Below are 25,030 nucleotides of genomic sequence, written 5' to 3'. Positions count from 1 at the left end.
GCTCTGGCCAGGGAAGGGGTTGCTGATCCCTCCTTGCATAACAGAACAAGCACCAAAGAGTTGGTAGCAGATGCCCGGAAGACCCAGCGTTCATCCTGTATGGATTTCTCCACGTGATCCCAAGCACCCCTCCACACGCTGGCTCTTACCTTTTTGCAGGAGAGCTCCGTGTTCAGGGGCCCTGGGGTGCTCAGCCACCCCTTGAATTTCTCTGATGACTCTTTGAGCAGGTTCTGGACACTCTGCTCAAAGAAGGAGTGTAAATCCTTGCTTTTCCCCTGACACACAAAGTCAGTCAGGGGATGGGGGTAAGCATCTGCTGCCATATAGGAGCTGCTCAGCTGCAGTAAGATGTCATGGGAGACCTACAAGGCAAGAGCATACAGATCTTCAGAAAGACAGAGGGAACCTATGTGGATCTTGTCAGTGGTGCTCAGCAGCTAGAAAATCATAACTCCTCATCCCACCAAGGCAGAGAAGGACAGACACAGCCTCCCTGGACATAAGTCCTGCAGCTTGCAACCTGCAGTTGCCCAAGATGCAGCTGGGCTTTGCTCTCAGGGCTGATCGACCAGTGGCAGCTGCCCTGCTGATGGATGGGTGCCCTTATCTCGCCCCTCACTGATGCCACAGACCAGCACCCACTGGTGAGGCCGCATCTCCTGCTGGTAGCATCCTGGAAGGGCAATGCTGGGCTGGACATGCTGCAGCCACTCACCTGGAAGAGCTTCTTGCAGTCAGTGATCATGTGGGAGAGTCCCTGTGTTGCAGCCATGTTCTCATTGAGGTCCTTCTGGTCAGGCTTCCCCATGGTGCCCCTCTTGTGGATCACCCTGCGGGAATGCAGGCATTGCTGGGACTGGGCTGGCATCCCACTCACCCCTGCTCTACTTTGTGTCACAGAGCAACAGACCCCTGCTTTGCAAAGCTGTGCTCAGAACATGCATGCTTCCACTACGTGTTACCCTAGACCACTGGTCTCCCATGATGAACAGGGAAGGGATGATGGGGGCATGGGGGCTACAGGAAGGCTGGGGAGGCCAGAGCTAGTCCAACCCTTACCTTGGGGAGGTGCTTTCCTTCTTGGACACGTTGAGGTGGAAGATGGAGGGAGCGAGGCACACGGCCAGGTTCCCAGCGGTCATCTGGTTCTCCTCCGCAGAGGCGATGTCGCTCAGGAAGTAGAGGAGGGTCTGCAGCACCTCCCGGTTCTCATCGGGCATGAGGATAACAGCCGCCTGCACCGCCTGCAGCCGCTGCTCCTTTGACACGACTGCGAGCACAGGGCAAAGCTGGTGGTCAGCAGGTCCATCTCTGCAGGCCACCACCTCTGTCCTAATGAAGAGAGAGATGCCTCCTCCCTGGGATACCCCAACTTTCATCCCCAGCCCAGTGCTTACACTGGTAGATCTGCAGGAAGGTTTCCGTCAGCTTGCTGGTGAAGATGGGCTCCGGCAGGTCACGGAAATACTGCTTCAGCAGGTCAGCCACGTCGTACGCTGACTGCCCGTCATAGTTGACGTGGTCAGGGCTGGTTTCATTCATGTGCCGGAGCGCCTGAATCCGGGACTTCACCCCTGACTTCCGGAAAATGCCAACCTGCCGGGGAACAGCAGGTCGGTGCTTGAGCACAGAGCAGGCACCGTGCCAGTGGGCTCCTATGGGACAAGCAAGGAAAGCCTTTCCCCAAAGACCTCACTCCTGCAACCCAGACGAGAAGCCTGAGTGAAGGGATGGCCAAAGAGGCACCAGAGGAGTCCCACGGTCTCACCCTCCCACTTCACCACAACCAAGCACCACAAAAGGCGAGTGAAAAGGACCCCTGAAAGCCAGGTTTTCCCCCACATCACACACTGGTGCAGAGCAGCAGGCTCAGAGCCACCCCACAGCCACTGCCAGTGGTCACGGCATCACCTGGTCCAGGCACCGGCTGCGGATGTAGCGCATCGCCTGCTGGATGCTCTGCGGCAGGGGCTGCCCCGTCCGCTGCACGTTGATGATGGGTGGCACCCCGAAGACCATCTTGTCCCTGTAGTTGGGGACTTTACTCCGCTTCATGAACTTGGGCACAGTCCTGCAGGGTGGGACAGACAGATAGACATCAGTGCAACAAATGGGTCCCTTGGCACCACCTGACAGAGGGGTGCAGGACTACAGGTAGCACAAATACATGGGCTTCTGCCATATAGAAGTGTGTTTATCTTAAGCAAGGCAGCTTCTGGGGCACCTTTTATTGAGCCAAAATGCTTTAATACCTGGCTACAAAATCGATGTCACTCTCTTGTGTTGCTGCAGCCTTTTAATACCCCACAAATCCCTGCTGCCTTCCTGGATGCAGATGATGCTGGGAGCCAGGTATTAAGCCCCAGCTCATGCTTGAAAAGATGCCCATAGACACACAGAGCAAAATTAACTTGAGTTTCAGCTTTGTCCCCTCCCTCTCCGCCAGCTTCACGCACTGAAGCTGCTCTAGGCTGCATGACCTATGCTGAGAAGTAGCACCCACAGAGCTACACCACATGAGCATCATCCCGGTCCCCCTCCCCACCAGCTCACCATGTCCAGGCTTGTTTGTGGGGCACAGAATACTTCTCCATGATGGCGGTGAGACGGAGCAGGGAGCACTTCTGGAGCAGGTTGAGCTGGGCAGAGGACTGGCGGTTGATCTCCAGGGAGGCAGAGTTCAGGCTGGGCCGGTGTGAGTTCTGAAAACTGTGCCAGCGCAGCTTTCTGTGGGGAAAGGCTGGTGGTGAGAGCTGGTGACCCCAGGGAAGAGCCTGCCCCTGTCCCATGGCACCCACTGCTTTGGGGGAAGGTGTGGGCACAACAGGGATGAGCCCAGGGATCCCAACACCAGCCCCAGTGTCATGAATGGTGCTTTCTTGCCCTGGAAGAGGGTGCCATTGAGAGCAGGAGAGACACCTTCTTTTGCCTCAAAGGACTGCTCCCTCCCCCAGGCTCTCCTAACACAACCAGCGTCCTCTTCCCTTGCACTTCAGGCTCACTGCACCAACACCCAAGGGCTGTGCTGCACTACAGCTCTGCCAAGAGACCTGGGCAGAGCTCGGTGCTCAGGATGACGCACACCTGCAGGACCACCACTCAAAGGGGACAACTCCAACACCCTCTTTCTCAAGACGTAAAGACTCCCCAAAGAGACAGTGCTCTCCTAGGAGCTGCTAAAACCCTTCCCAAACCCATGTTGCTCTGTCAAGCTGCTCCAGTGCATCCTCAAGCACAGAAGGGCACAAGGGACATTTCCAGCCAAGAAAAAAACACATTCCTCTATACTATGCAAAGCCTGCCCACAGGCACATGAGCCTAGCAGGGGCTAGAAAAGTCACTGAACTTGGCAACTGCTGGAGCTTTCCTAGGGAAAGCACAAGGGAGCACTAAGCACACTGGAAACGAGTTCATCCTTCTCATTTATGCCTGTTATTAGTAAATGAAAAAACATTTTACTACAGGTCTATGCAGGCAGAGAGGTAGCTGCCTGTACGCAGCAGGGCTGGCAGGCACGGCTTGCAGCCACCAGGGTGCACCAGCGACCCACGATGTGCTACAACAGCATCACCCTGCTTGCCCTCCTCTCATGGGCATCCCTGTTGCAAAAGCACCTGTAAGATGGGAATGGGCTCGCAGTGATCCAGGACCAGCTTCCCAGGCATGATGGAGGCGAGAAGGACGCAGCCTTAGCACCAGCCTGTGCTTACCTGCAAGGCCTGGTGAGCGATGCTCCCACCCCGGAGTCCCGGCGCTCCCGCATCTCAATCTCTTCAGCCTCATTGAGGGAGTTGCCCGTGCTATCAAAGTCACTGGCAGAGGTGCCAACATCCGACATGGACCGCTCTTCGAAGTGCAGGGTGGAGGGTTCCCCTCCTGAGTCCGACTCCTCTTCCTCATCCTCCTCCTCGCCCTCTTCCTCCGCAGCCAGGTCGGGGGAGATGGCTTTATACCAGAGCTCCACCTTCTGCTGCAGCCCCCACATGTGCTGCAGTATGTCGTCGAGGTTCTCATAGGTCACCTCCCCGTCCTCCTTGCAGAAATCCTCGCTGCTGCCGAACTCCGGCACGTTGTCGTACACACTGACCCTGCTGCCCAGGGAGCTGCAGGAGCCGCGCCGCCGGCGGCAGGCGAAGCCCCGCGGGGAGGATGCGCCCTCCATGCTGCTGCTGCTGCCACCCCTGCTGCCTCCCACCAGCCCGACGGGCGCATTCCCGTGTTTCCAGTGGGTCAGGGAGCTGCCGCCCAAGGGACACAAGCTCTCAATGGAGAGGGATTTGGGGAAGGTGCCTGGCTTGTGGTCCTGGGGGACGTAGACCAGGCAGTCCCCCTGGAGTGCCTGCCGGTGCTGGCAGTCTCCAGCAGCCCAGTTGCTGCTGGCTGTCACAGCCATTTCATAGTCCTCCAGATAGACTGCACTCCGTTTTGGGTCAGAGCTCACCTTGCTCCCACCTGAGCCAAGCAAGCGGTTAGTCCTGTACGATACCGAGAAGAAGCGTTTTTTGCCATGGAAAGAGGAGGACATCCCTCTTTTAGAGGAGTTGGCTTTGGTGGCCGCAATGTCTCCATTACTCTTCAGGGAGCCCCATCCTGGTGCAGCCGTGATGCTGCCGTGAGGGGACACCTTCTCATCTGGGCTGGCTTTCTCTTTGTCCTTCCTTCGCAGGGACTCGATCCTCTTCAGGAAGCTGCGAGACCGTCGCTTCTTCAGCTTCTCCTTGGACCCCTCACCATGGCTCGAGGGCTGCTCGGGCAAGGAGCGCTCGCTCAGGCTGCGGCTGGAGGTGGCGAGGGTGGTGGCGGCATGGATGGGGGACGGGGGGTCAGGCGGCACAGCCCCAGTGCCCAGTGTGCCGCCTGTGATGCCGCTGCTGTGCAGGGACACAGCCTCCGGGTTGGTGCTGAGGTCCGTGAGGACGCTCTCGTGGCTGGATGCCAGCCGCATGGCAGAGCTCAGCGCCTCGGAGCCCTGGGAGAGGACATCGACAGAGCCGACCCGGGACCACCTCTTGCTGTCCCTCTGAAAAGCCCACCGGTTGCTGATGGCGCACAGGTCTTCTTCCTCAGAGTCTCCATTCTGTGTGGTTGAGAAAAGGGGATGATCAATTGTTTGGAACTGTGGAGGGTCAGCACATCCCCCCCATCCCTTTGTCCCGGGACAATCACCCCAGAAGAGGGCACAGCCACCAGCACACACCTTTAAACCAGTTCTGGTCCCGTTTGGCAACAGAGGGCTCCAGGAGACACAGGCACCATTTTGCCATGCCCGAGGGCCATGCTGTGCTAGGGAAGGGAAGCTGCAGCTTCCAAGCTACCTCTGATGGCTCCCAGGCAGTTGGGACATCCCTGTGAAGCCTCCCCTCAAACCCTTGGCCACACATGGCAGTGCAGTGAGGGATGTGGGGCAGGATCCCTTCCCAGGCCAAAATCAGGACAGTCACAACAAGTAGGATACATCCAGAAATTATTTCCATATGCTAAACACCAACAAGGTGTGCATTTTAAGTGTATTATTCATTAAGAGAAAAATAAACGGTTTCGCTATTAATATCCCAATATTTATCATTGTTTGGGACACACAGACTGGTTTCACCCATCCCTCCAGGGTCAGGCTTCCTCCTTGAGATGCGCTGCTGGGGGGGTGCTCAGTAGAGACCCTGAGGGCGATGCTGCAGGCTGGAGGCACACAGTCCTGCACAGACCACCACGGGTATCCCAGCCTGTGGTTTGGCTGCTGTGCCAGCACCTCAGATTGGTGTGGGGACACCAGGCAAACACAGGTGCCTGCTAATCCAGCCAGGAACCCTCGGGCCCCTGTCTGTCCTGGAAGACAGTGAAAGGAATGAATAGCGGTGCCAGGCACTGCTGCGTGTCAGGGACAGTCCCAGCACACACTCGTGTCAGCTCTGAACTCAGGGTCGCTGCCCCACCAGGGAGCAAACATACCCCTCAGCCCCTTGCATGCCCAGGGCTTACCTGTTTACGCTGAAAGTGAACTTCCAGCTTCATGGAGGCACATGTGTTTAGGGTCATCAGCCTCCTGCAAGAAACCAAGAGAGGTTTGACCCTGTCCTGGCCCCCGCTGGGGCTGCAGTGCTTGCTTTTCCTTTTTATGCTGCTTCTGTTTGAGAGCGCTTCTTGTGCACTGTCACCTGTCCCACAGCAACTGTGATTCCAGGGATTGCAGGGACACGCGGAGCCCGGCACAGCTCCAAGCCTGCTCCAGCCAAGGGGTGAAACTGCTCGAGTGCACAAGTGGCACAAGCCCTTGGTTGTGCGCCAGCAGGGATTTTGTGAGCATAGCCATCGGAGGGGCACTCCGCTCCCTCCAGGAAGGTACTGGGATGTCCTGGCTGTACCTAAATGCCTGCAGATATCCCAGCACCCAGTGCGTGCTCTCCCACAGCATTGAAGGATGCCCCTCTCCCACTGCTCTGAGCCATGCAGCGGGTGTTTCAGCTCCCTCTGCCTGTTGAGGGCTTGCTTTGGCCATGCCAGCAGGCCCTTCACCTTTCTTCAGCCTACAGCTTCAAGTCCTGTTTCTTTTTCTTTACACAAGTGAATGAATCTCCAGTTAATTCACTTTAATAAGCACCTTCATGAATGCTACCACAAGCACTTCTGTTCCAGTGTGCAACTACCATGTCTGCACAGCTGTAAAACAAACCTCAGGAATGTATTATCAAAAATCTGACTTAATACCCTTTTGCAATCCCACTGACCCGCTGAAAAACAACATGGTCCTGCAACATGCCCTGTGGAGGATTAAATGCATGAAGTCTGGCAGAGGGAGCAAGATGGGAAAACACATGTGCTGGGGGGAAAGAGAACACATCCAGGGGATTAATTTTGTTGGAAAAGCTGCATTTGCCAGTGTCCATCTAGTCCTTTTGTAGGCAAATGCTGCATGAGGCCACTCCAGAGACAGCCTGGGAGGGGCTCCGGACATTCCTGCCCTGTATGGCCCACCCAGCCACACCAGTCCCACGTGTGGCAGGGATGACTGGCTCTGGGCTATTAGCAATCAGCAGTCTCAGAAGCCAGGCAATGACAAAAGGACTTGAAAGCTCAGACAGGGTTAATCAGTCAGAGACTTCTCATTGCCTCTTGCCCAGCTACCACCACCAGCAGGGAAAACCAGGAGCTCACTGGGAAGTGGCACTGGGGATCCCCTCCCACCCAGCACAGCAGCCTCTTTGTTGGGAAAACAAATAACAGACCCTTTTCCCATTTTTCCCACTTCCATTTCCCCTCTCCTTCTCTGCTCTGCTGGGCAGCAGCACATGTGGGAGGGACGGCGAGAGGCAGCTCTGGTTTCTCGGCATGGGTAGGATGATGCGGCTCGAAAGCCAAGGCAGGGCTGAGTCACCCACAGCATCAGATGACACACAGCCTGTCGGGACAGACAGGCAGCCCTTGGGGTGGAGGTGTCCCTAGTTTCAGGCGTTAGCTGGAATCACTGGGAGAGTTCCACCCCAAACACTGGCTGCCTCCCCACAGCAACACACTCGTGGCATGCCCCAGAGTTATTTTCAGCGCTGCTGCTGCAAGGGGTATCGTGTCCTGGTGGAAAATGTACAGCAGGGCTGTGTTGCCAAGCACCGGATGACTAACGTCACAGGGGCACTTGTGAATGCAGAAACCCTGGGACAGAGGAGTTGTTCCAGGAAGAGGAGGGACCCACCAGCACAGACCTCACCTACACAAATCACAGCGCAAACCAAGAGCTCCTGAGCCCTGCAGTGAGCACCCACAGCTCCTAACAACTCGTGCCAGCGCTAACTAGCAGCATACAACTTCCATGGAGCCCCTTGCACTGCACCTCTGCCCAGCAAATCCCTCACTGCCTGATGACCAAGTGAAACCTTATCCAAGGACACAATTTCTGATGCAGACGCATGGTTTCCAAACTCTGTTTTGTTCTTGGAGATGTTATGGAGCATCCCTGCAAAATAAAGCAGCATCTAACACGCTGGGCAGACACAGCTCCCTGCTCAAGGATCACAGGCCTGCGAGGCAGCAGGAGTGGGACAGGGAGAGCACGAGCAGTGGGACAGCAAAACTGGGTGTTTCTTTGTGCCTATGTTCAATTTGAGAGTTCAGCTCTGACCAATCCATTTTTAATCAAGTTCTACAGGCTGGAGTTACCCAAGCTTGAAATTAAAACACAGCCTGGAAGCCACACAAAGAGAAGAATTATTCCTGGAGAATGTTTCTGTTCCCCAGGAGCTCTGCATGTTCAAAATAAAACATGCTGTCTTGTTCTCTAGCAACACCCAGAAGCAGCCAACTCAAAAGACCAATGCATCCAGGCTCCTTACTGCAGAGGGAGCGATGCGCTGCAGTCAGGGTGTGAGGGACTGTTACCTGCACAGTGATTTGAGGGAGTCCTGGTCCAGGAAGCTGTGGTCCTTCTTCACAGCACTGATGTCAAGAGGGAATAGTGAGTCTGGGGAGGAAAGCAAGAGGAAAATCGGTGGCTATTCCCAAGCCAGCTGCTCTACCAGGCACAAATGCCAGCTGGGAGCACAGGAGGAGGAGACACCAAGGATAGAGAGATAGCAAAGCAGGAGAGCAGCGATGGGGAAAGGTGTGGGAGGCTCTGGGCCATGAGTATGAGTTGGAAGAAGGCAGGAAATGGCCAGGGCATCACACTGCACCGGGAGCTGCCACCCGTGACAGCCGCGGCTGCAGGAGGGGAACCATCAGAGAGGGATGGGAAACAGCTCCCTGCAGGCAGGACTTGACCCAAACACCTGGCAGCCGTTCCTCCCAAAGGACCACTCTTTGCCCACAGCTCCAGGAGGCAGCCAGCAAAGAGCAAGACAGAGATGGAGCAGGTGTGGAAAGGCCGGGGATGCCCTGGTGCCTTGGGAGTGAGCACAAGCCCCAGGTGGGAAGGTGGGAGGGATGAGTCAAGCAAAGGAGAGGGACGGAAACAAGCCCCACCAGAACACCCCTGCTCCCAGCTGAGCACATCTGGAGCCTGGGCTGCACACACTGCAGGGGGGGATAAAGAGCCCTCAGCACCTCATAGTGGTTTTTAGAGAGCAGCCACCTCCCTAACTCTGCCCAAGACACATTCTGGCATCCCATAAGGCAATACATTACGCTTGCATTGAGCACTGATCAACGGCTCCCTTCTCCCACTGATCTCCCAGTGTCAAGAAAGCCTCCCTGCTCCCCTACAGACGCTTAGGAGCTGCTAGGAGGTCCCCAAGGGACAAGAAAGCTGTACTGGTATGGTGGTACAGTAGATCTTAGTAGTAGATCATTCAATCCTCACACACACCTCAAAGGCCACAGGCCAGTTCTCCACAGGCAGATATGCTTGCTGGTCTTGGGGCAGTAGCTGGAGGATGACCCAGAGGTAGTCCATGCCCTGGGACTTTGGGCAGTGTCCTTTCTAGGTAAATTAGTTGAGGGCAGTGAGGTGGCCAAACGCCTCCATCCAGCTCCCTGCTTCTCTCCATGCACTCAGAGACAGCTCTGCTGGGATCACCTGGACCACTAACCACAAGTGTCTAAGCCCAGCTGTTAATGAAGCTATCAAGTGCAATTACCAAGGGGATGCTGAGCCCTGCCAGCTGGGGAGAAAAACAGAATGAAACACTCGGAGGATGTGGGAAGTTTTGCTCAGAGACGCTGGGAATGCGGTTGTTTTATTCATAGACTCCAGCACCCAGCACCCACTTCCCCAGGCTGTAAGCACTACTTGGGGCTGACACCTGGGCCTGGGTCTCCCCTGCAGGAACCTGGCCAGTCCTTGCACGTGGCCATGCGAGGAGCCTGCCCCCTAAAATAGCAATCAGAAGCAAACAGGCAGCAAGCCATCACCTGGGGGGCAAGAGCGTGCACGTGTTGTGGGGGGCAGTGGAAGCGCTCGGCTGAACAATAGCCATGGCCACAGCTCCCCGGAGACCTGGCTTCCCGCTATTGTCCTGGCCAGCAGGGCTGGCTGCAGCCACTGCTCCTCGCACCAGCCCCCCCAGCAGAGACCAGAGTCCCACCATGGGTTTGAAGTGAACACAGCTCAGACCCACACCACCCTGAACCCACCCATGGTAGAGGAGGTGGGAGCTGGGCTGTTGGGGGGCTGCTCATGCCCTGCACCCTGGGACCAAGGACCTGCTTTGCTTCAAGCACGGGTTGCTGTGTGCTCAGCAAGTGCAGACCTTGCTGCCAAATAGCGTACTGGGGCAGGGCAGGAGCCTGCAGGATATATCAATGGAGAGGAAGGGAGGAAATGCTCCTCCTCCACATTACCTACCTTGGCTGCCTCTGTGCTCACACCCACTGCAAACACTCCCTGAACTACTGAAGAGCCGATGGCTCTACACAGCCTGCCAGCCCTCAACCTCAGCAGTCACCCCGGGGACTCCTCACAGCCCTGCCCGAAGAGGAAAAGTTTGGGAATGCAGGAAAGTGAACAGTGTGGGTTGTTCTCCAGGCCATGTCCCCGTCCGGGGCTTAGAAGTTTTAACACTTGATTGTTTAATTAGTAAACAATCCTCTCCATCCTCCCCCCAAAACAATAGGGGCTCTCCCCACAGCCACCTTTGGTACTTGGTTATAGTACCAAGTATTGGAGATACAGGATATGAGACCACGTACAGAGCAGAGACTGGGATCAGCAGCTCTCACCTTCATAAAGCTGGGCATACTGGGGGAACCCCGCCGCTCGCAGCCAGTCACAAGCTTTCTTGGCTTCAGTTTCTGAAAGAAAGCAAAGAACCAGCCTGAGCATCCTGCCGATGCTCCCCAGAGCAGCAGCAACCTGCTCCTCCCAGCTCTCATGGGGCCCATCCCATGGTGTATGTGCACAAAGCAGGGGAAATACCCGGCGGCAGAAGGGAGAGCTGAGGAGCACTAATGGGTCCCAAGGGTCCCGATGCCGAGTGCAGGGGAGGCTCTGCCCAACGCAGCAGAAGCTGCTCAGCTCTAGACTTCCCACCAGCACAAGGCAAAGAGCAGGAGGTAACAGGAGTGAGAGGACCACAGGACACAGTTTTAACCTTTCGATGAAACATTTCATTTCTGAACCCACCAAACCAAATACAGACCTTTGCCAGGCAAGAGAGAAAGATCTTTGGTTTTAATCATTAGTTCAGAGCTCATCAAAGCTTAGGGCTGGTCACTGCTCAAATGTCCTCCAGAAAAGCTTGCCAAAAAAGCCTTTCCTTCTCCCTCCTCTTTCCCACCACCCCAGACCGCCCCACCTCTTCTTTCAAGCTGGTGTTCATTCTGGCAGCACCAAACCCCGATGGTTTCCTGCATTCCCCCCGGCCAGTTCCCATTCCTCACACACGGTTCAGCTATGGCTCACAAAACCCCATCCAACAGCCTGCACTATTTTCTGGGAGATTTCACTAATTTAGAGAGCTTGAGGCAGACCAGCCCATAGCTCACGCAGCCAAAGGAAGCTGCTGCCTGGTGTCAGCAGTCCATCGCTCTGCTGAGATTTATACTTCTGAGGGTGACGAACATTTGACCTCAATTGCAGAAATTGCAACAGCAGCTTCAGGGTCTCACCCGTGCCTCTTGGAGGCACCACCCAGCACAGACTGGACTGAGGCCGCATCCACCCAGAGCAGACCACAGTGAAACACCCCAATTTCATCACCATCCACCAACAGCCTCAGCTGAGAGCTCTGGCTGCATTTCCAGTTACAAAGCTACAGCAGAGGAAAAAAAAAGGCTCAAAACAAGCGGTTCAGTTAAGGATAAGATCAAGCCAAAGCCCTGGACCCAAATACTTCAGAAGTTTTGGGAAGATGTTTTGGAATAAGCATCTGCATCTGGGTCCAAACTGTGCAGCTGTCCTTAGCTGTGCCTTGAACCCAGTGAAATCCTGAGGCTGACCCCCTGGCCCTCAACAGGGCTCAAATCCAATAATACCAATGGAAACCTCAACCCTGGAGCTGAAGTGGGTCAGCGCAGTCCCCATGGAGCACCACATCCCTCCAGTGCACCTCTGCAGGAGAACACATCTGGCTGGGATGGCACCAACACTCATGGTCAGGAAGCTCTGCAGAGCACCTCTGTGACAAGCAGGGTTGAAGAATGGACATCTCCCTCAGCCCCCCCTGCTGATAGACCCTGCCAGACCCCCTCCTCCTCCTCTTTCACTCACACTGGAATCACTGACCATGGGGCCGCAGCTCAGGGTGCCCCCAGCCAAGAACAGAAACACCAACCTCCCCCTGATACTGCCCCATGATGTCCTGACCCCCTGCTGCCCACCACCCCTAGGGAGGGACGGGTCCAGCATCTCCCTCAGAGAGGGCAACTGAGGGCAGCCAGAACCAGAGCCACGTATCGAGCTTACCCCTGTCGGCGGAGGGGCTGAACTGGTAGAAGAGCATGGCTGGGGGCCGTGCGGGACCCCTGTGACACCCAGCGTGACCACGGCCACCGCGCCAGGCCGAGGAGCAGCCGGGAGCCAGGGCTGCAGCCGGCAGCAGGATGCTCCCGTGCGGGACTGAGCTCGGCTGCCCATCGCCCCGGTGGAAATGAGGAGTCAGAGCACATTTCCTTCCCCTCCGCTGCCACCTCCTCCCGGCGCAGCGGCAGGCAGGGGGGGCCGTACCTCCCTCCTCACCCTGTTTTGGAGCTGAGTCCAAGGCTTTGGCCGTTGCAGTGAGCCCTGCATCCCCCTGGAGCCCTACAGAGCAGGGACCGAACCCACCGAGGGCAGGGGGCTCTGCCCAGCCCGGGCAGGAGCCCTCCCCATGTCACAGCCCTGGCACAGAAAAGGTTTCCAAGTGTCCATGTCCTGGACGGAGCCATCAGCCAGCTTCCTCCTCCCACCGCCCTTCCCACAGGCGTGCTTTCCCAGGGAAGTGCAGGAAAGGATGGGCAGGCAATACTCCCACTGAACACATCAATGCGTGGTGAACCACACCAGGGCTATGGCCGGATGCTCTGCATGGGGTCTCCAGCCCTCTCTGCCGCCTCCCTGGGAGCTCCATGGCCAGGACAGGGCAATGGGGGGCCCCAACCCACACTGAATGGACAGCAGCACAAGTGCTTGTGTGGAAATCCAGCCCAAGACCCCAGGGCCATTGCCTGGAGATCCTCCGCTGCCTCAAGATGGTTAAAGAAACCACAAGCAGCAGCAATGGAGATGGGTTTCCAACTGAGAAACCCATATGTCCAACCGGAAAATGCGTGTGTTTCCAGGCATACGGATTCCCTGGTGTCTAATAAAGGCTCATTGCATGCTATACCCACCCTCAGCCAGGCCAGGAAGAGGGTCTGGACAGCAAACAATTTTCACAAGCTTCTATCATCTTAATATCTTTGAGATCTGTAGTTTAAACATGACGGAAATGATCCCATTCCAGTTGTGTTGTGGGAGGAGCAGGCACGCAGACGCCGGCAGACAGGCACATAAACATGCACGGAGCCCACGCTTCCCTAAGAAACGAGGATAAATCCCACAAAGCCACCTTCTCACCACACACCAAATCCGAGCTCAGAGGAGCCCAAACATCCCCTGTGTGTGGGCAGGCATGGAGCCAGCCGGCAGCGGCGTGAGTCGCATGTGCCAGACAGAAAGAGGTGCTCATTTTGCCAGTGAAAGTGGAAGCAAAGGATGAAACTCAACATGAAAGTGGAGAAAGAGGGCAAAATTCCCCCAGTCACCTCCCTGCACAGTCACTGAACCGTAACACATCAGTGTGGGGGGAAGTGAGATCTGCACCGGGTTTGCGGTGGCTCTGATGGGAATGGCTCCTGGCCATGGGATGTCTGGAGCCTGGCATCCCTCCCTCAAATGCTTTTGGGGCTACATCTACCCCACCCCTGACCTGGAACAGGCGTGGATGGGGAAAACCCCAGAGAGGCAATAAAAGCTCTAGAACGAGCAAGCTGGAACACCGGAGGCCAGCACAGTTACAGGCAGGAAAGCCACTTCCCAGAACCCCGGCTCTGCACTTTTGTTTTAGAAATGAAGACTAAAACAAGCGAGAAGTCCCACCCCAGGATCTCAGCTTCTCACAGCGAGCTTCCAAATTCCCCATTAAAAGTCCCACACAGCCAATTAGTGTGAGAAAAGAAAACCACATCTTAAAATTGCCCCTGCGTTACCTAATGGAAAGCCGTGATTCCAGCTGCCCGGCAGATGTGGGCGGGAGCTCCCAACCTCCAGCTGCCACACGGAATGCTTTTCTTCTTCTTTTCTTTTTGGTGTGTTTTCTTTCCATCCCGCCTTAAAATAAACTTGCTTACAGCAGTGACTATGCAGAAGCGGAGCCCCGCTTCCCTTCCCAGTCTGTAAACAGAAGGAGTTGCCTGCTTTTTACAGAAATGGCAGAAAATCCTGACACATCTCCCAAACCCAGGGGTCTGTGACTTCATTGCTTGAAAAAGTGAGGAGCTGAAACAAGTTTCCCATGGGAAATGCATATCCTACTACTGCTGAAGTTACTGGGGCCAGGGCATTGCCGGTGAAAGAGGAATGAGCTCTGCTTGCAATATAGAGTGCTTACAGAAATCAGGGTTGCCTCTCTGAAAGGGGCATCACCCAAACACATCAAGAGCCAAATCCGGACCTGACTGAGGGCACCTCTCCCCTTCCAGGATGTTTAGGAGAGGCACCCAGAGGAAGCTCCCATGCTGTGCCCACCAACCTGGGCTTTCACAGCAGGATAGGCACATTGAGTTTCACACAGCCATGGGCATCTTCCATCCACACACAGTTTGGCACACAGCGCCCATAGATACCAGTTATCTGCTTCCAGCCCAGCCAGCTCCCAGCACCATCCAGCAAACCACAGAGATTTCAAAGCCACCAGCACGGACAGGGCACACATAGGAATGAGAAATGCTGTTGGACACTCGCCCAGATGCAGCAGGTTTCCATAATTAACCTTCATGCAGTAAATAGGTCTCACAAGTTTGGGGAACTGATACATCGCCAACAAGGAATTGTTCAAATGCCTTCACACCTCCAGCCCCAAAATGCCCTGCCTGCTCCCAAGGGCATTGCTCCCCTGGGACTGCACCATGCAGGGGGTGACAGCCCAGCCACCCTGTTCATGCCCCAGTCAGCCAGCATATGGTGTGGAGGAAGGCAAGGGACATCTGAGGGTAAAATCCAGCCTACAGGTAGCACAGGAACCAAAGGCTAGTGTCTGTGTGGGTACCCAAGCACCGGCTGGTACAACCTGTGGAGGAAGCCATCTGGCCACCCATGGGGCAAGGAGACCAAAGCCATTGGGTTCCTGAATACCTCATGCACCACCCTCATATGTCACCGCAAGCTCCTCTGCTCCCAGATGCCCTCCGGCCACCAGCCTAGTGCCTTTCCCTCCTTCCCTTTCGCCCCTGGACAGTAGCTGGCTGTAGCTGATGCTCATAGTGTCCTGCTTGGTATGCTGTGCCCCAGTTGGCAGCAAAGCTGGAAACCCCAGCAACCCCTCAGTGTGGACAGCAGAGAGTAAAGAAGGGCCCTGGCATACTGGTCAAGTTGCTGCTCCATTGTCCAAGTGAAGTTTCCAGGTAAAAACCAGGCTCCACTAAAGCAGACGGCCCCCTGTTCTGGAGCTGGGTCCCCTGCCTTATCTCTGCCCTGCTCCCATCTCGGCTCAGCCCCAGGGCTGCATGTAACCACGGTTATCAACTGCAAGCAACAGCTTTGGTTTCCTCTCCTGCAAACAAGCCTAACCGTAGTCTCGTGCCTGTTCTAGTTTGTTCTAAATAAAGTTAAAACCGCTCTTTGCACCCAAAGCAAGCATAACCTTGTGCTTTGCAGTACAGAAACACGACATAAGAGCACAAGGAAGCCCAGGGCAATGCCAGAGCTTGGCGGTGTAGCACACCCTGCCAAAAAGTCACTTCTCCCTTTCCAGGCTGGACACGGGAGCTGCATCCCATCTGCACAGAGAACAGCACCATGTCCACAAACATTGCTTGGGGCAACTTAAATTCATGTTTGCAGCCTTTTCTGTCCTTAATAAAGATTGCAAGATAGCACTGAAGTAACCACATCAGACCCAAATGAATTAGGCTTCACTGTACCTTTGCAAAATGCAAACGTATTTGTTACATTCTTTACTTTGAAAGGAGAAAAAGCTCCTCCTTTCCTTCCTCTGTGACAACGAAGCCTCGCAGCCACCTCCAGAGAAACCAATGCCCATCTCCTGCAGCAGCAAAGGATCTCCTTCTTTCCTCCATGGTGTTACTTTGGACCCAGAAAGGCAGCACTGAACAACTGACATCCATGCCCAAGAGCACGGGTGAACCTGCTGCTGGAGGGAAGAAACCAGCAGGGCTGCTGGAGACCGTGTCTGCTGGACATGGCTGCTTCCCAGAGGCATCGCTGCCCCTCAGAGTCTTGCAGCACCTTTGGCCACCTTGAGACCCCTCCTCCTGGCACTCAGCGTCACACTGCCCCAGGAACGTGAGCATGGCGGTAGCTCAGGGGTTAAGTGTCCTGTGTTTGAGCACTGCAGCTGCAGAGCAGATGTCAGATGGGAACAACGGGATGGAAAGGGCACCGATAGGAACAGAAACAAAGGACCAGGAAGGTGGAGACTCTGATCTGTGCTCCTAGCCTCCCCCACCTGCCTTTCTGCATGTGCTCTGACCCCAGAGGAACAACAGACAGGGCAGGAACCAATCCTCTTCTGTGACCCAAGCGTCCAGCAGCAAGCACAGTTTCCACGGCTGAAGAAGACAATGGCAAAGCAAGCTCAGGGGAGAGTGGGCTTCTGGCTCCAGCCCTCCCTAAGCACCTCCCTGAGAAGGTCTGTCAGTGCCGGCACGGTCTCTACCCAGACACAGACTTGGGGTGAGGTTACTATCTTCTCTTCGGCACCAGTTATGCATTTCAGACATTTACCCTGCTGAGCTGCCTGTATCTCTATAAACATTCACCCGTGTCCATGGGACAGTGAGAAGCTTCCCGATGGAAATACCAGTTAAAAGAAGGAGCTTGCATGATGAAGCGCCCAGCAGGAACAAGCAATGCTGGCAAGAGTGACCGCACTGCAGGTCACTCCCCTTTACCAAGTGCAAAACACCACAAAACCCCAGCACGACCTCAAACAGCTGAAAGAAAGAGATGGCACCCAACCACGGGATGGAAAGGCAGAGCTTTGCAGGTCCACCTGAGCTCCCCCTTCCCTGTACTCATGCTCCGCCAACCCTGTGCCTGCAGCCTGCAAGCAACACTCACAGAGAAACGGGCAGCCTGCCCCAAACACAATTGCTGTGGGCACAAAGAGCACTGAATGTACGTTGCCATATGTTACATGCATTTCCAGTGCTCGGGTGGCTGTGGTAGCATGGTGCTCTCATTTCTGCTACTGGAAACCCAGAAGAGAAGTGTCGAGAAGCAAGATGCAAACAGCTGCTCAAATGCTGAAGAAAATTAATCCATCTTGCCCATCCTGTATCCCACCCTCTCTAAAGCTGCACTGCTGTTTTCCTGTTGATCATCCCCTGGATCTCACACACACACACTTTGTTTGGACTAGCAGACGCCGTCCTGCCAGGCCAGCCCAAGCTCTCCACCTGACCGCCCCAGTAGCGCCGGGGCACGGCATTCACCATCTGCCAATGGCACAGGCCAAAACCGCACCTCCCTCACGAGGAGGGATGACATTGTGCACTTCTTTACATGGACAACAACAGGAGCCCATTTCCCCGTTGCTTGGAAGAGCATTAGGCCCAGCACCAACAAAATGATGCTCCCTTAGCCTATCCCCACCTCCAGCATGTTGCGAGGTTGGAGCCCAGAGAGCTGCATCCCAGTGCTGCTTCTGCCACAGCACTTACACCACAAGCAATGCAAGACCCAACACAAGCCATCGTTGAAGGCCAAAGAAGGTCAAGACAAAGGAAAATGGCAATAGTTTTGCTAAAAAGCCAGAATCAGCAGCAGCTCTCATCTTTGCAGATGACAACATAAATAAGATAAACCAACACTTGCAGCTGACACATTCGCATCCCCAGTCAATGCAACCGGTTGCAGTTTCCCTCCTGCACTACATGCTGCACGCTTAGGAGCTACCCTCAGCTCCTACTTTTAAATCTAGACTTGCTTAAATAATGACTTGCTTAATACATAAGGGAATTTCCTCCTACATTTATGCATTTACTTAGAATACACACAGGTGTATGTTACCAGAGGAACTCCATGGGGCAGCATTTCCTTGTGGTCTTTCTGCAGCTTTTTCCATGTTGTACAGAATTATGAACCCATCCAACTCCAGGATGACAGTGGGATACACTGCTGTGATCGGGCTCTGTCTTGGTCCCTGCATCTGCAGCTGGTCAGGGGAGCTGTGTGAGCAAAGGTGCTCAGCACTTCTGCACTGACACCCACACACACTCACCATCAAATGTGTGAAAATCCCATCCCATGTCTAAAAGACCTCTGCAAAACCCTGGTTTTTAACACCACAAAGTCCTGCGTGTGCAGGTGCCCACAACACCTGCGAACAGCACACTGAAGGTACATTTATAGAACAGCCCTCGTGCTCTGCACAGAGCCTCCTCCCTGATGGGGACATCTCCCTGCAGTCCTGGAGATAACGACAAATCAAGGCATAAAACAACAACAAAAAAAACCCACAACCTAAGTTTAAAAAAACAACAGAGTAACATTTCTCATGCAAACACAGGTCTGTGTACAGCAGAGCAGGCTTGCACCCTGCCCATGGGATCTCTCCCATCACTGAAGGGCTCCGCATGAAGCCACAAGTCCCTTCTGCAGCACCCGCCAGCACTGCTCCCACACTGCTCACAGAGCAGCAGCCAGAAGCTCCTGGGGAACATTGTCCTCCCCATCCAGCAGTTTGCCCTTCACAGCCCTGAAGCTCCCTCCCCTCCGCCCCATGCCCTCGTTTCCCCTCACTTATAACTGCTTTCAAGTAAATCAGTATCGGCAGGCAATGCCACATCCTGGGCATGGCTGGCACCGGCATCACCGCGCTCCGTGACTCCTCACCAGTGCCGGCTGCCACCCCAGCCGCCCTTGCTGCCTGGCAGGAGGCAGGGGTCAGGCTCATGGGAAGGCATTTTGGCTCGGGCTCAGGAAACAACCAACGATTAGGAGGAGCTGGCATGCCGTGCGGCCACCACGCTTCCACCGGCTTGGCTGACTCTGTGAGAAGTAAGCCCAGATATTAAAAAAGCTGCAGATCTCTTACGCCTTCTGCATCTTAAGCGGGGAGCAAAGGGGCTTGAAAGAAAAGCCACATACAGTGCAACTGAACCCAGCCTGTACTTTGTCGCATCCATTTCCCTTCTCCTTCCTACCATGCACAGCTGCACACTCAATACCAGCAGTGCTGTACTGCACCAAGGGCTCAGGGCTCAGAGCGTGCGCCGCTGCAGCCCCTCTCCAAGTAGGCAACGCTTCTGTCAGGGCAGGAGCTACAGATCATTGCAAGGAAGTAAAAACAAAGGTAAAGGAAAGTCTGGTCTGTTTTTCAAGAAAAGGAGAAAAAACTAAAAGACAAAACAAATTACACCCCCTAACCCTTCCTTCATCCTGCTGCACAAGAGCCAAAGCAAACTGAACTTGCTGCAAAGGAAACGCTGTTTTCAAGAAATCTCCAATAAGAAAAAAAAGGTCATTTTACAGACTTTCCCATCTCCCCTGAGAACGCGCTTGCTGGCTGAAGCCTCCCGATACAAATACAAAGCTGGGACACAAGCAGACTCACCATGGCAGAAGCTGTTAATCCTGGCTTTGTTCATTGGAAAACGTGGATTAAATGCAGAGAAAAATATCAGCATGACAACTGCCCTCCTCGATCCCCCACCCCAAGCACCATCCACGGAGGCGAGAGCGCTCCCGGCCAAAGACCTTCCCGCAGGCAGGCAGGCAGCTGGAGATCTCTGATTTTTCCGCGCAGCCTGGCTGTACCCAGCTAATCAAACCTGCCCCCTCTGACCCTGCCCGCAGGGACAACCAGCTAGCTTCTCATTCACAGCGAACAGGACATCCCCGGCCGTGCAAAGGGCTGAACAGTCGGAACAGCGGGGGTGGGAGCTGGTGGGGAGCGCGGGAGGAAGCCCGAGAGCGCACAAGCACGCAGGCACGCTGCTTAACTGTTTCCAGCTCTCCGTAAGCCCTGCCCGAGCGGCAGGATGGGATTGAGTCCCCCTCCTGAGCAGCCGTGCCTGTGGTTGGGGCATTCCAATCCTTGTCCTGGCCCATGGCTTGCCCTGGCACCACCAGGATGCCAGCTCCAACCAGGTGGGTTGTGGCTTTCAACTGCAAGTGGGAAAATCAGGTCCTGAGATGCTCAAGTGAGAAACTTCCCGCAAGGCTGTATTTTGCTGGCATAAGGAGCTGGAAGCAGGACCAGCTGGAAGGGGAGTGATGGATATCACCAAAACCCCCTTTCTCATCCCATCAGATGTTGATTAGTCAAAGCAATGACCTCAGCTTCAGGGCTCCTCTTGGTTGGCTGTTTGCGGAGTGCAGAGCTGACACCGCTCATGGCACACATGAATGCTGCCTTTCCCATGCACAGGAGATGGCAGACTGCGAAAGCAAAGGCTGATCCACCAGGAATTTCTCAGTGCCTCAAAACACCAAAGAGGACCAAAAGCTTTGGAAGATGATTCAGGGACAGTAACATGAGCACCTGTTATCCAAGATATCTAGACTTGACTGCGTGACTTTCTACTAATTCATGCTCTTTCTACTTTCTAATTCATTGGAATTAGCAGAAAGTAGAATCAGTGCTTTGCCTTGCCCAGGAGTGCTCCTTCCCTCCACAGAGGCAGGATTCATCTGATCTTTTCAAGCAGACCAAAGCAGAGGGAAACAGCATGGTCCAAGTGAGAAGGTTTTGGTTGACATGGGATTAATCTCCATAATGAAAAGCACATTCTCTGCAACTGCACATCCGTGATTTAGTGCTTTTTGGCATAAATAGCTTACAGAATGAGCTGTGAGATCCCCTCAGCTGAGAGGGACCTGGCAGGGGAGATCCTAGGTCCAAAGTGCAGAAGGGGACAGCTGAGAGGAGAGGGTTGGTAAATACATCTGCAAGCAAACCTTGGAGAGGAGCAGCCTGAAAACACCCGCACGCGTGACAGCAAGGGCATCCGGCTGTCAGCAGCCATCGCTTTGCAGATGGGGAGCGTCTCAGCGGCCATCCGCGTTACCAGCCACCATGTGCACCATTTTCCACCAACGCAGGAGGAGTCAAGAGCCACTTCCAAATGTGATCTCACATCCCAGCAATGCAGGGAAGTGCCGGGCCTCATAGAGACAACAGTGCTGCTGCCCGGCTGCGTGCCTCAACTGAGGGTGCCTTGGTGGCTGCCCGGTCCAGCTCACAACACACATTCCACGAAAGCTGCTCAGGGATCCCAAAAAGCTATTTTGACATAGGAGGTTAATAAAATCCCTGAACCAAGAGGTCTTTGATCCTCTCGGGACTGAAAGAAAGCACTTCCCTCACAAAGAGGCTGAAAGCCAGCAGTGGATTTAGCCAACTGATAACAACTAATAACCGCCACTGTATTTTACAGAGAAAAAGACCTTTCCGTGCACACATGGCAGCAGACACCAAACCCAGGTGACGGTGCAGGTGGCTGCTGGAGATGCTGGTGGGCAAGGCTGACTCTCCAAGGGGACATGTGCCACCCATACCCATGGCAGCATTGGAACCAGGTCACCCAGCAGTGTGCAGGGAGGCACAGGAGGGTGCCCTACACATGTCCTGCCCACTGCAACGGGGATTTTGGTCCAGTTCTCATCAGGGAAAGCCTCTCCCACCACTCCCCCGGCCAGGCCTTTCTGTCATTAGTGCTACCATGGCGCCACAGAAGGAAACCAGACTGTAATTTCCAGCTGCAGCAAAAGAGCAGCAGCTGCCTCAGGGGTCTCCAGTGAGCCAACATCTGTAGGTGGGTGAGAAGGGAGAAGAGCTGGCTCCAAAACGACGGGAGAGGCAGCCAAGACTCCCCTCATCCTGAGCAAACTGAAACACTGCCCAGGGTAGGAGGCTGAGGGGGTCCCTGAACCTACAGCTCCTTCTGGGGCGCAGAGGAGATCCTGGTGCCATTGTCCCCTTCACCTGTGGGAGAAAGGGGAAGCTGGCACAGCCCATCCGAGGGCTGCCTGCATGTCCTGGGGAGCTGCTGCCCAGAGAAGTGAGGGAAGGGGGCCCCAGCGGCAGGAGAACACCCAGCATGGGGACCTGTGTGTTGGCTTGTTGCTTCTCCTTCTCCAGCTGGTCTTCTCCCAGTCTCTCTGACGTCTGGCTAGAAGGAGGGCTAACGTGTTCATCCAACATACCCTCAAGCAGCTGGCAACAAGCTGTACCAGTCCTACCCTCCACTAGGTCACACTATGGGCTTCAACACTGGGTTGTTCCTTTCTCACCTTGTTACCAGTTCCTCGTGGGAAACATGATAGGTTTCTCATCCCCTACCAAGGGATTCTGCATTGCAAAATATCCCACCCAACCCTCACCTTGCCTCCTTACGCCCTGGTAGGCAAGACAGAAGAGGCCATTGCTAGAGGCAGGACACCAACCCAAAGACCACTGTGGTGGCTTCTGCCTTCTCCAAAGCTCTCCTCAAAACCCAGGATCCTCCAGACTGTGCTGTCCAGGCACAGCTCCTGAGCCCATAATCATCACAAAAACCTGGAGGTCAGAGCAAAACCTGAGAAGAAGGGTGAAACCAGATAGCATGGACCTGAGGCTTATGGAGGTGACCTGAGCAAAGCCTACGACCCTTCCTCTCTCTTCTTTTCCCCTTCCCACTGGAAAGAGACAGTGTTGAGGCTGGAGTGGAAGCTCAAGGGTTCCTTTTCTTTATGAAGTTAACAGGAGCTGCTGGAAAGAGCAGGCCAACAGCCTTTTGAGAAGTACTTTAAAAGGATGTCACACTTCTGCAAAGAGACAAAGGAACATTCAAAAAAATACAGAAGTCTCCTTGCCAGGAATGTGGGGAACGTCAGGGAATATTACAAAATAGGATGCAAAACCTGGCCTCAGGCGATGTCACAGACTCATATGCTGGCCTGACAGTCAAGATGCTGAATCCCGATGGCAGACAAACCATGGGAATGGCAGACTTGGTTTACCTGGCTTGGTCCCATCTGCTCTCTCCCACCAGAGCAGCCAGCACAGCCATCTCTGCCAGCCAGTCCTGCACTCCACACCCCCGCAGACACAACCAAGACACAGCCTAAAACATGGCCCTTTATGTATAACATGGCATTTTCTGAGGAGGTGAAGCAAAGCCTCGTGGCACATGGCCAAAGAGCCTGCTCACATTTCAGCAGAGGGAGGGTCTGAGGATGCACAGAGGGAACTGGACTGGTCCATAGCCGAAGGATAGCCCGGAAACCTAGACCTGTGCTGTAAGTATTGCAAAACACTTCTCTGAGATGGTTAAAATTACTCGCTCTTCAGTTTTCTGTTAACAAACCAAGTACTTCCCAGCCTTCCTAGGGATGCACAAGCACATGAGCTCACACCCTCCTGCACAGCTATACTGGCTCAAGGGAAGTTATAATGCTGAACACACTGGAGCCAGTGCTGTGGCTGCAGACAGCAAGGTCAGAAGCAGAGGAAGACCTCCCTAGGGTGAGGGCAAGGAGAACCCCATGGGTTAGAGGACAGCAGGAAGCCCTAATTCAACACACCAACTATTTACAGGAGCAGCAGTAGACAACAGAGGCCAGTTACTGGCAGAGCAGTGCTTTTTTGGCAGGAACAGACATGTTTTTTCCAGTTTCCCTTTCTTGTGAAAGCCCCTGTGTAAGTAAAAGATTTATCACAGCAAGACCTACTCAGGGTTTTCTTCCCTGCCTGAGTATTGCCCCAACAGCACAATGGTCTCACTTGTGCTCACAGCCAGACACAGTGAGGACGAGTCTGCTGCTAGTGGGACACCATTTCCCCTCGTGACTGGCATAGGGCTGATGAAGACCCCAGCCTGCATCTGATGCTTTCCAGAGGTTACACTGGGAGAACTTTGTCCTAAAGACAGTCAGACTGAAATACCCACCTGCGATCACACATGGAGGGAACTTCAACTCTGCCGCAGTGGCCACTGTTTCGGGGCAGAAGGACCAAAGCAAAGGCTGTCACAGTGCTCAGCTGGGTCTCCTTGAATAGCAGGAAACCAGGCGGGAAGAGCCCTCCACAGAGCTTGAAGCCCATACAACCACATATAGCAGAGTGAGGGACCTCAGCAGCATCGTCCCCTGTCGCTGCACCTCAGGGGCTGCCCACCCCATGGCTGGGCCCCATACTCAGGTGCTTTGCGGAGCAGTATCTTACACAAGCAAACTTCCCCAGCAGTCATCTTTGCATCCTTCAAAACAAGTGTTTGTCTCTTCTCAAGCAAGCATTACCTTTCAGCCTCGCTAGTGTGCAGCAATTCTCCTGTTGATGTTTCTAAGGAAACCTTTGCCTCAGAAAACTTCTACCTTAGAGCTGCGGGCTAACGTCATCGGTGGTAAATCAATCAGCTCACATCCTTCCATAACTCACCCGTGTCTATTTGTGAGTCGCTAATTTTTGACTCACACGTGCATGTTTCCTGAAGGAACTCAAAGCCCTTAATTAACACTCAGCTTTCACAAGTGATTAGAATAACTGAGCACTGAGCTGCTTGGAAATGGCAGGCTGTGAAAGTCTCTATTCCCATCCCTTTGCAAAGGGCTAGCCTAGAGCACCAGTGGTCCTGGGCAACCTCAGCACCTTCAAGGGGCGAGCAGCATCAACCTTCCAGCCACTGCAGCTGGTCGCTAGCCAGCCCCATCCCAGACAGCCTGTACCTTGCTTTAGTCCAAGAAAATAGCAAGTTCAGTGCCCCAGGCAAAGCTGGAGATGGGCAAAAGGGGAGCAGCATCAGCATGTCAAAGCCACTAGCCCATCATTCAGTACTCAGATAGGCACAGAAGCCTGGCCAAGACACAAGAGTGCTGCAACAATCTGCATACACACACTTGTGCAACATCAGGTTATATATTTATCCATACCATCCCCATTCTGCCAGGAGCCATTTAGGAGCACAGCTCCTGTTCAAGGAG

The 25,030-nt window shown here is 54.4% G+C and overlaps 1 protein-coding gene across 2 annotated transcripts in view; it reads right to left on the bottom strand.

Annotated features, from left to right (window-relative positions):
• Nucleotides 1-25,030, bottom strand: part of STARD8 (StAR related lipid transfer domain containing 8) — a 70,059-nt gene that overhangs the window by 3,207 nt on the left and 41,822 nt on the right. For both annotated transcript variants that reach the window (XM_080624398.1, XM_080624399.1), the window contains 10 exons: nt 10,648-10,719; nt 8,371-8,452; nt 5,980-6,043; nt 3,714-5,080; nt 2,557-2,730; nt 1,915-2,074; nt 1,401-1,599; nt 1,063-1,273; nt 719-833; nt 150-365 (listed from right to left, as the gene is read on the bottom strand). In XM_080624398.1, coding sequence (XP_080480524.1) covers nt 150-365; nt 719-833; nt 1,063-1,273; nt 1,401-1,599; nt 1,915-2,074; nt 2,557-2,730; nt 3,714-5,080; nt 5,980-6,043; nt 8,371-8,452; nt 10,648-10,719 — 2,660 coding nt within the window. The remainder of the gene's footprint in view (nt 1-149; nt 366-718; nt 834-1,062; nt 1,274-1,400; nt 1,600-1,914; nt 2,075-2,556; nt 2,731-3,713; nt 5,081-5,979; nt 6,044-8,370; nt 8,453-10,647; nt 10,720-25,030) is intronic.

This window comes from Psittacula echo (assembly GCF_963264785.1).
Source record: "Psittacula echo genome assembly, chromosome: 8".
In the NCBI taxonomy this organism is placed as follows: Eukaryota; Metazoa; Chordata; class Aves; order Psittaciformes; family Psittacidae; genus Psittacula; species Psittacula echo.
This window is presented reverse-complemented; position numbering and strand designations above follow the sequence as displayed.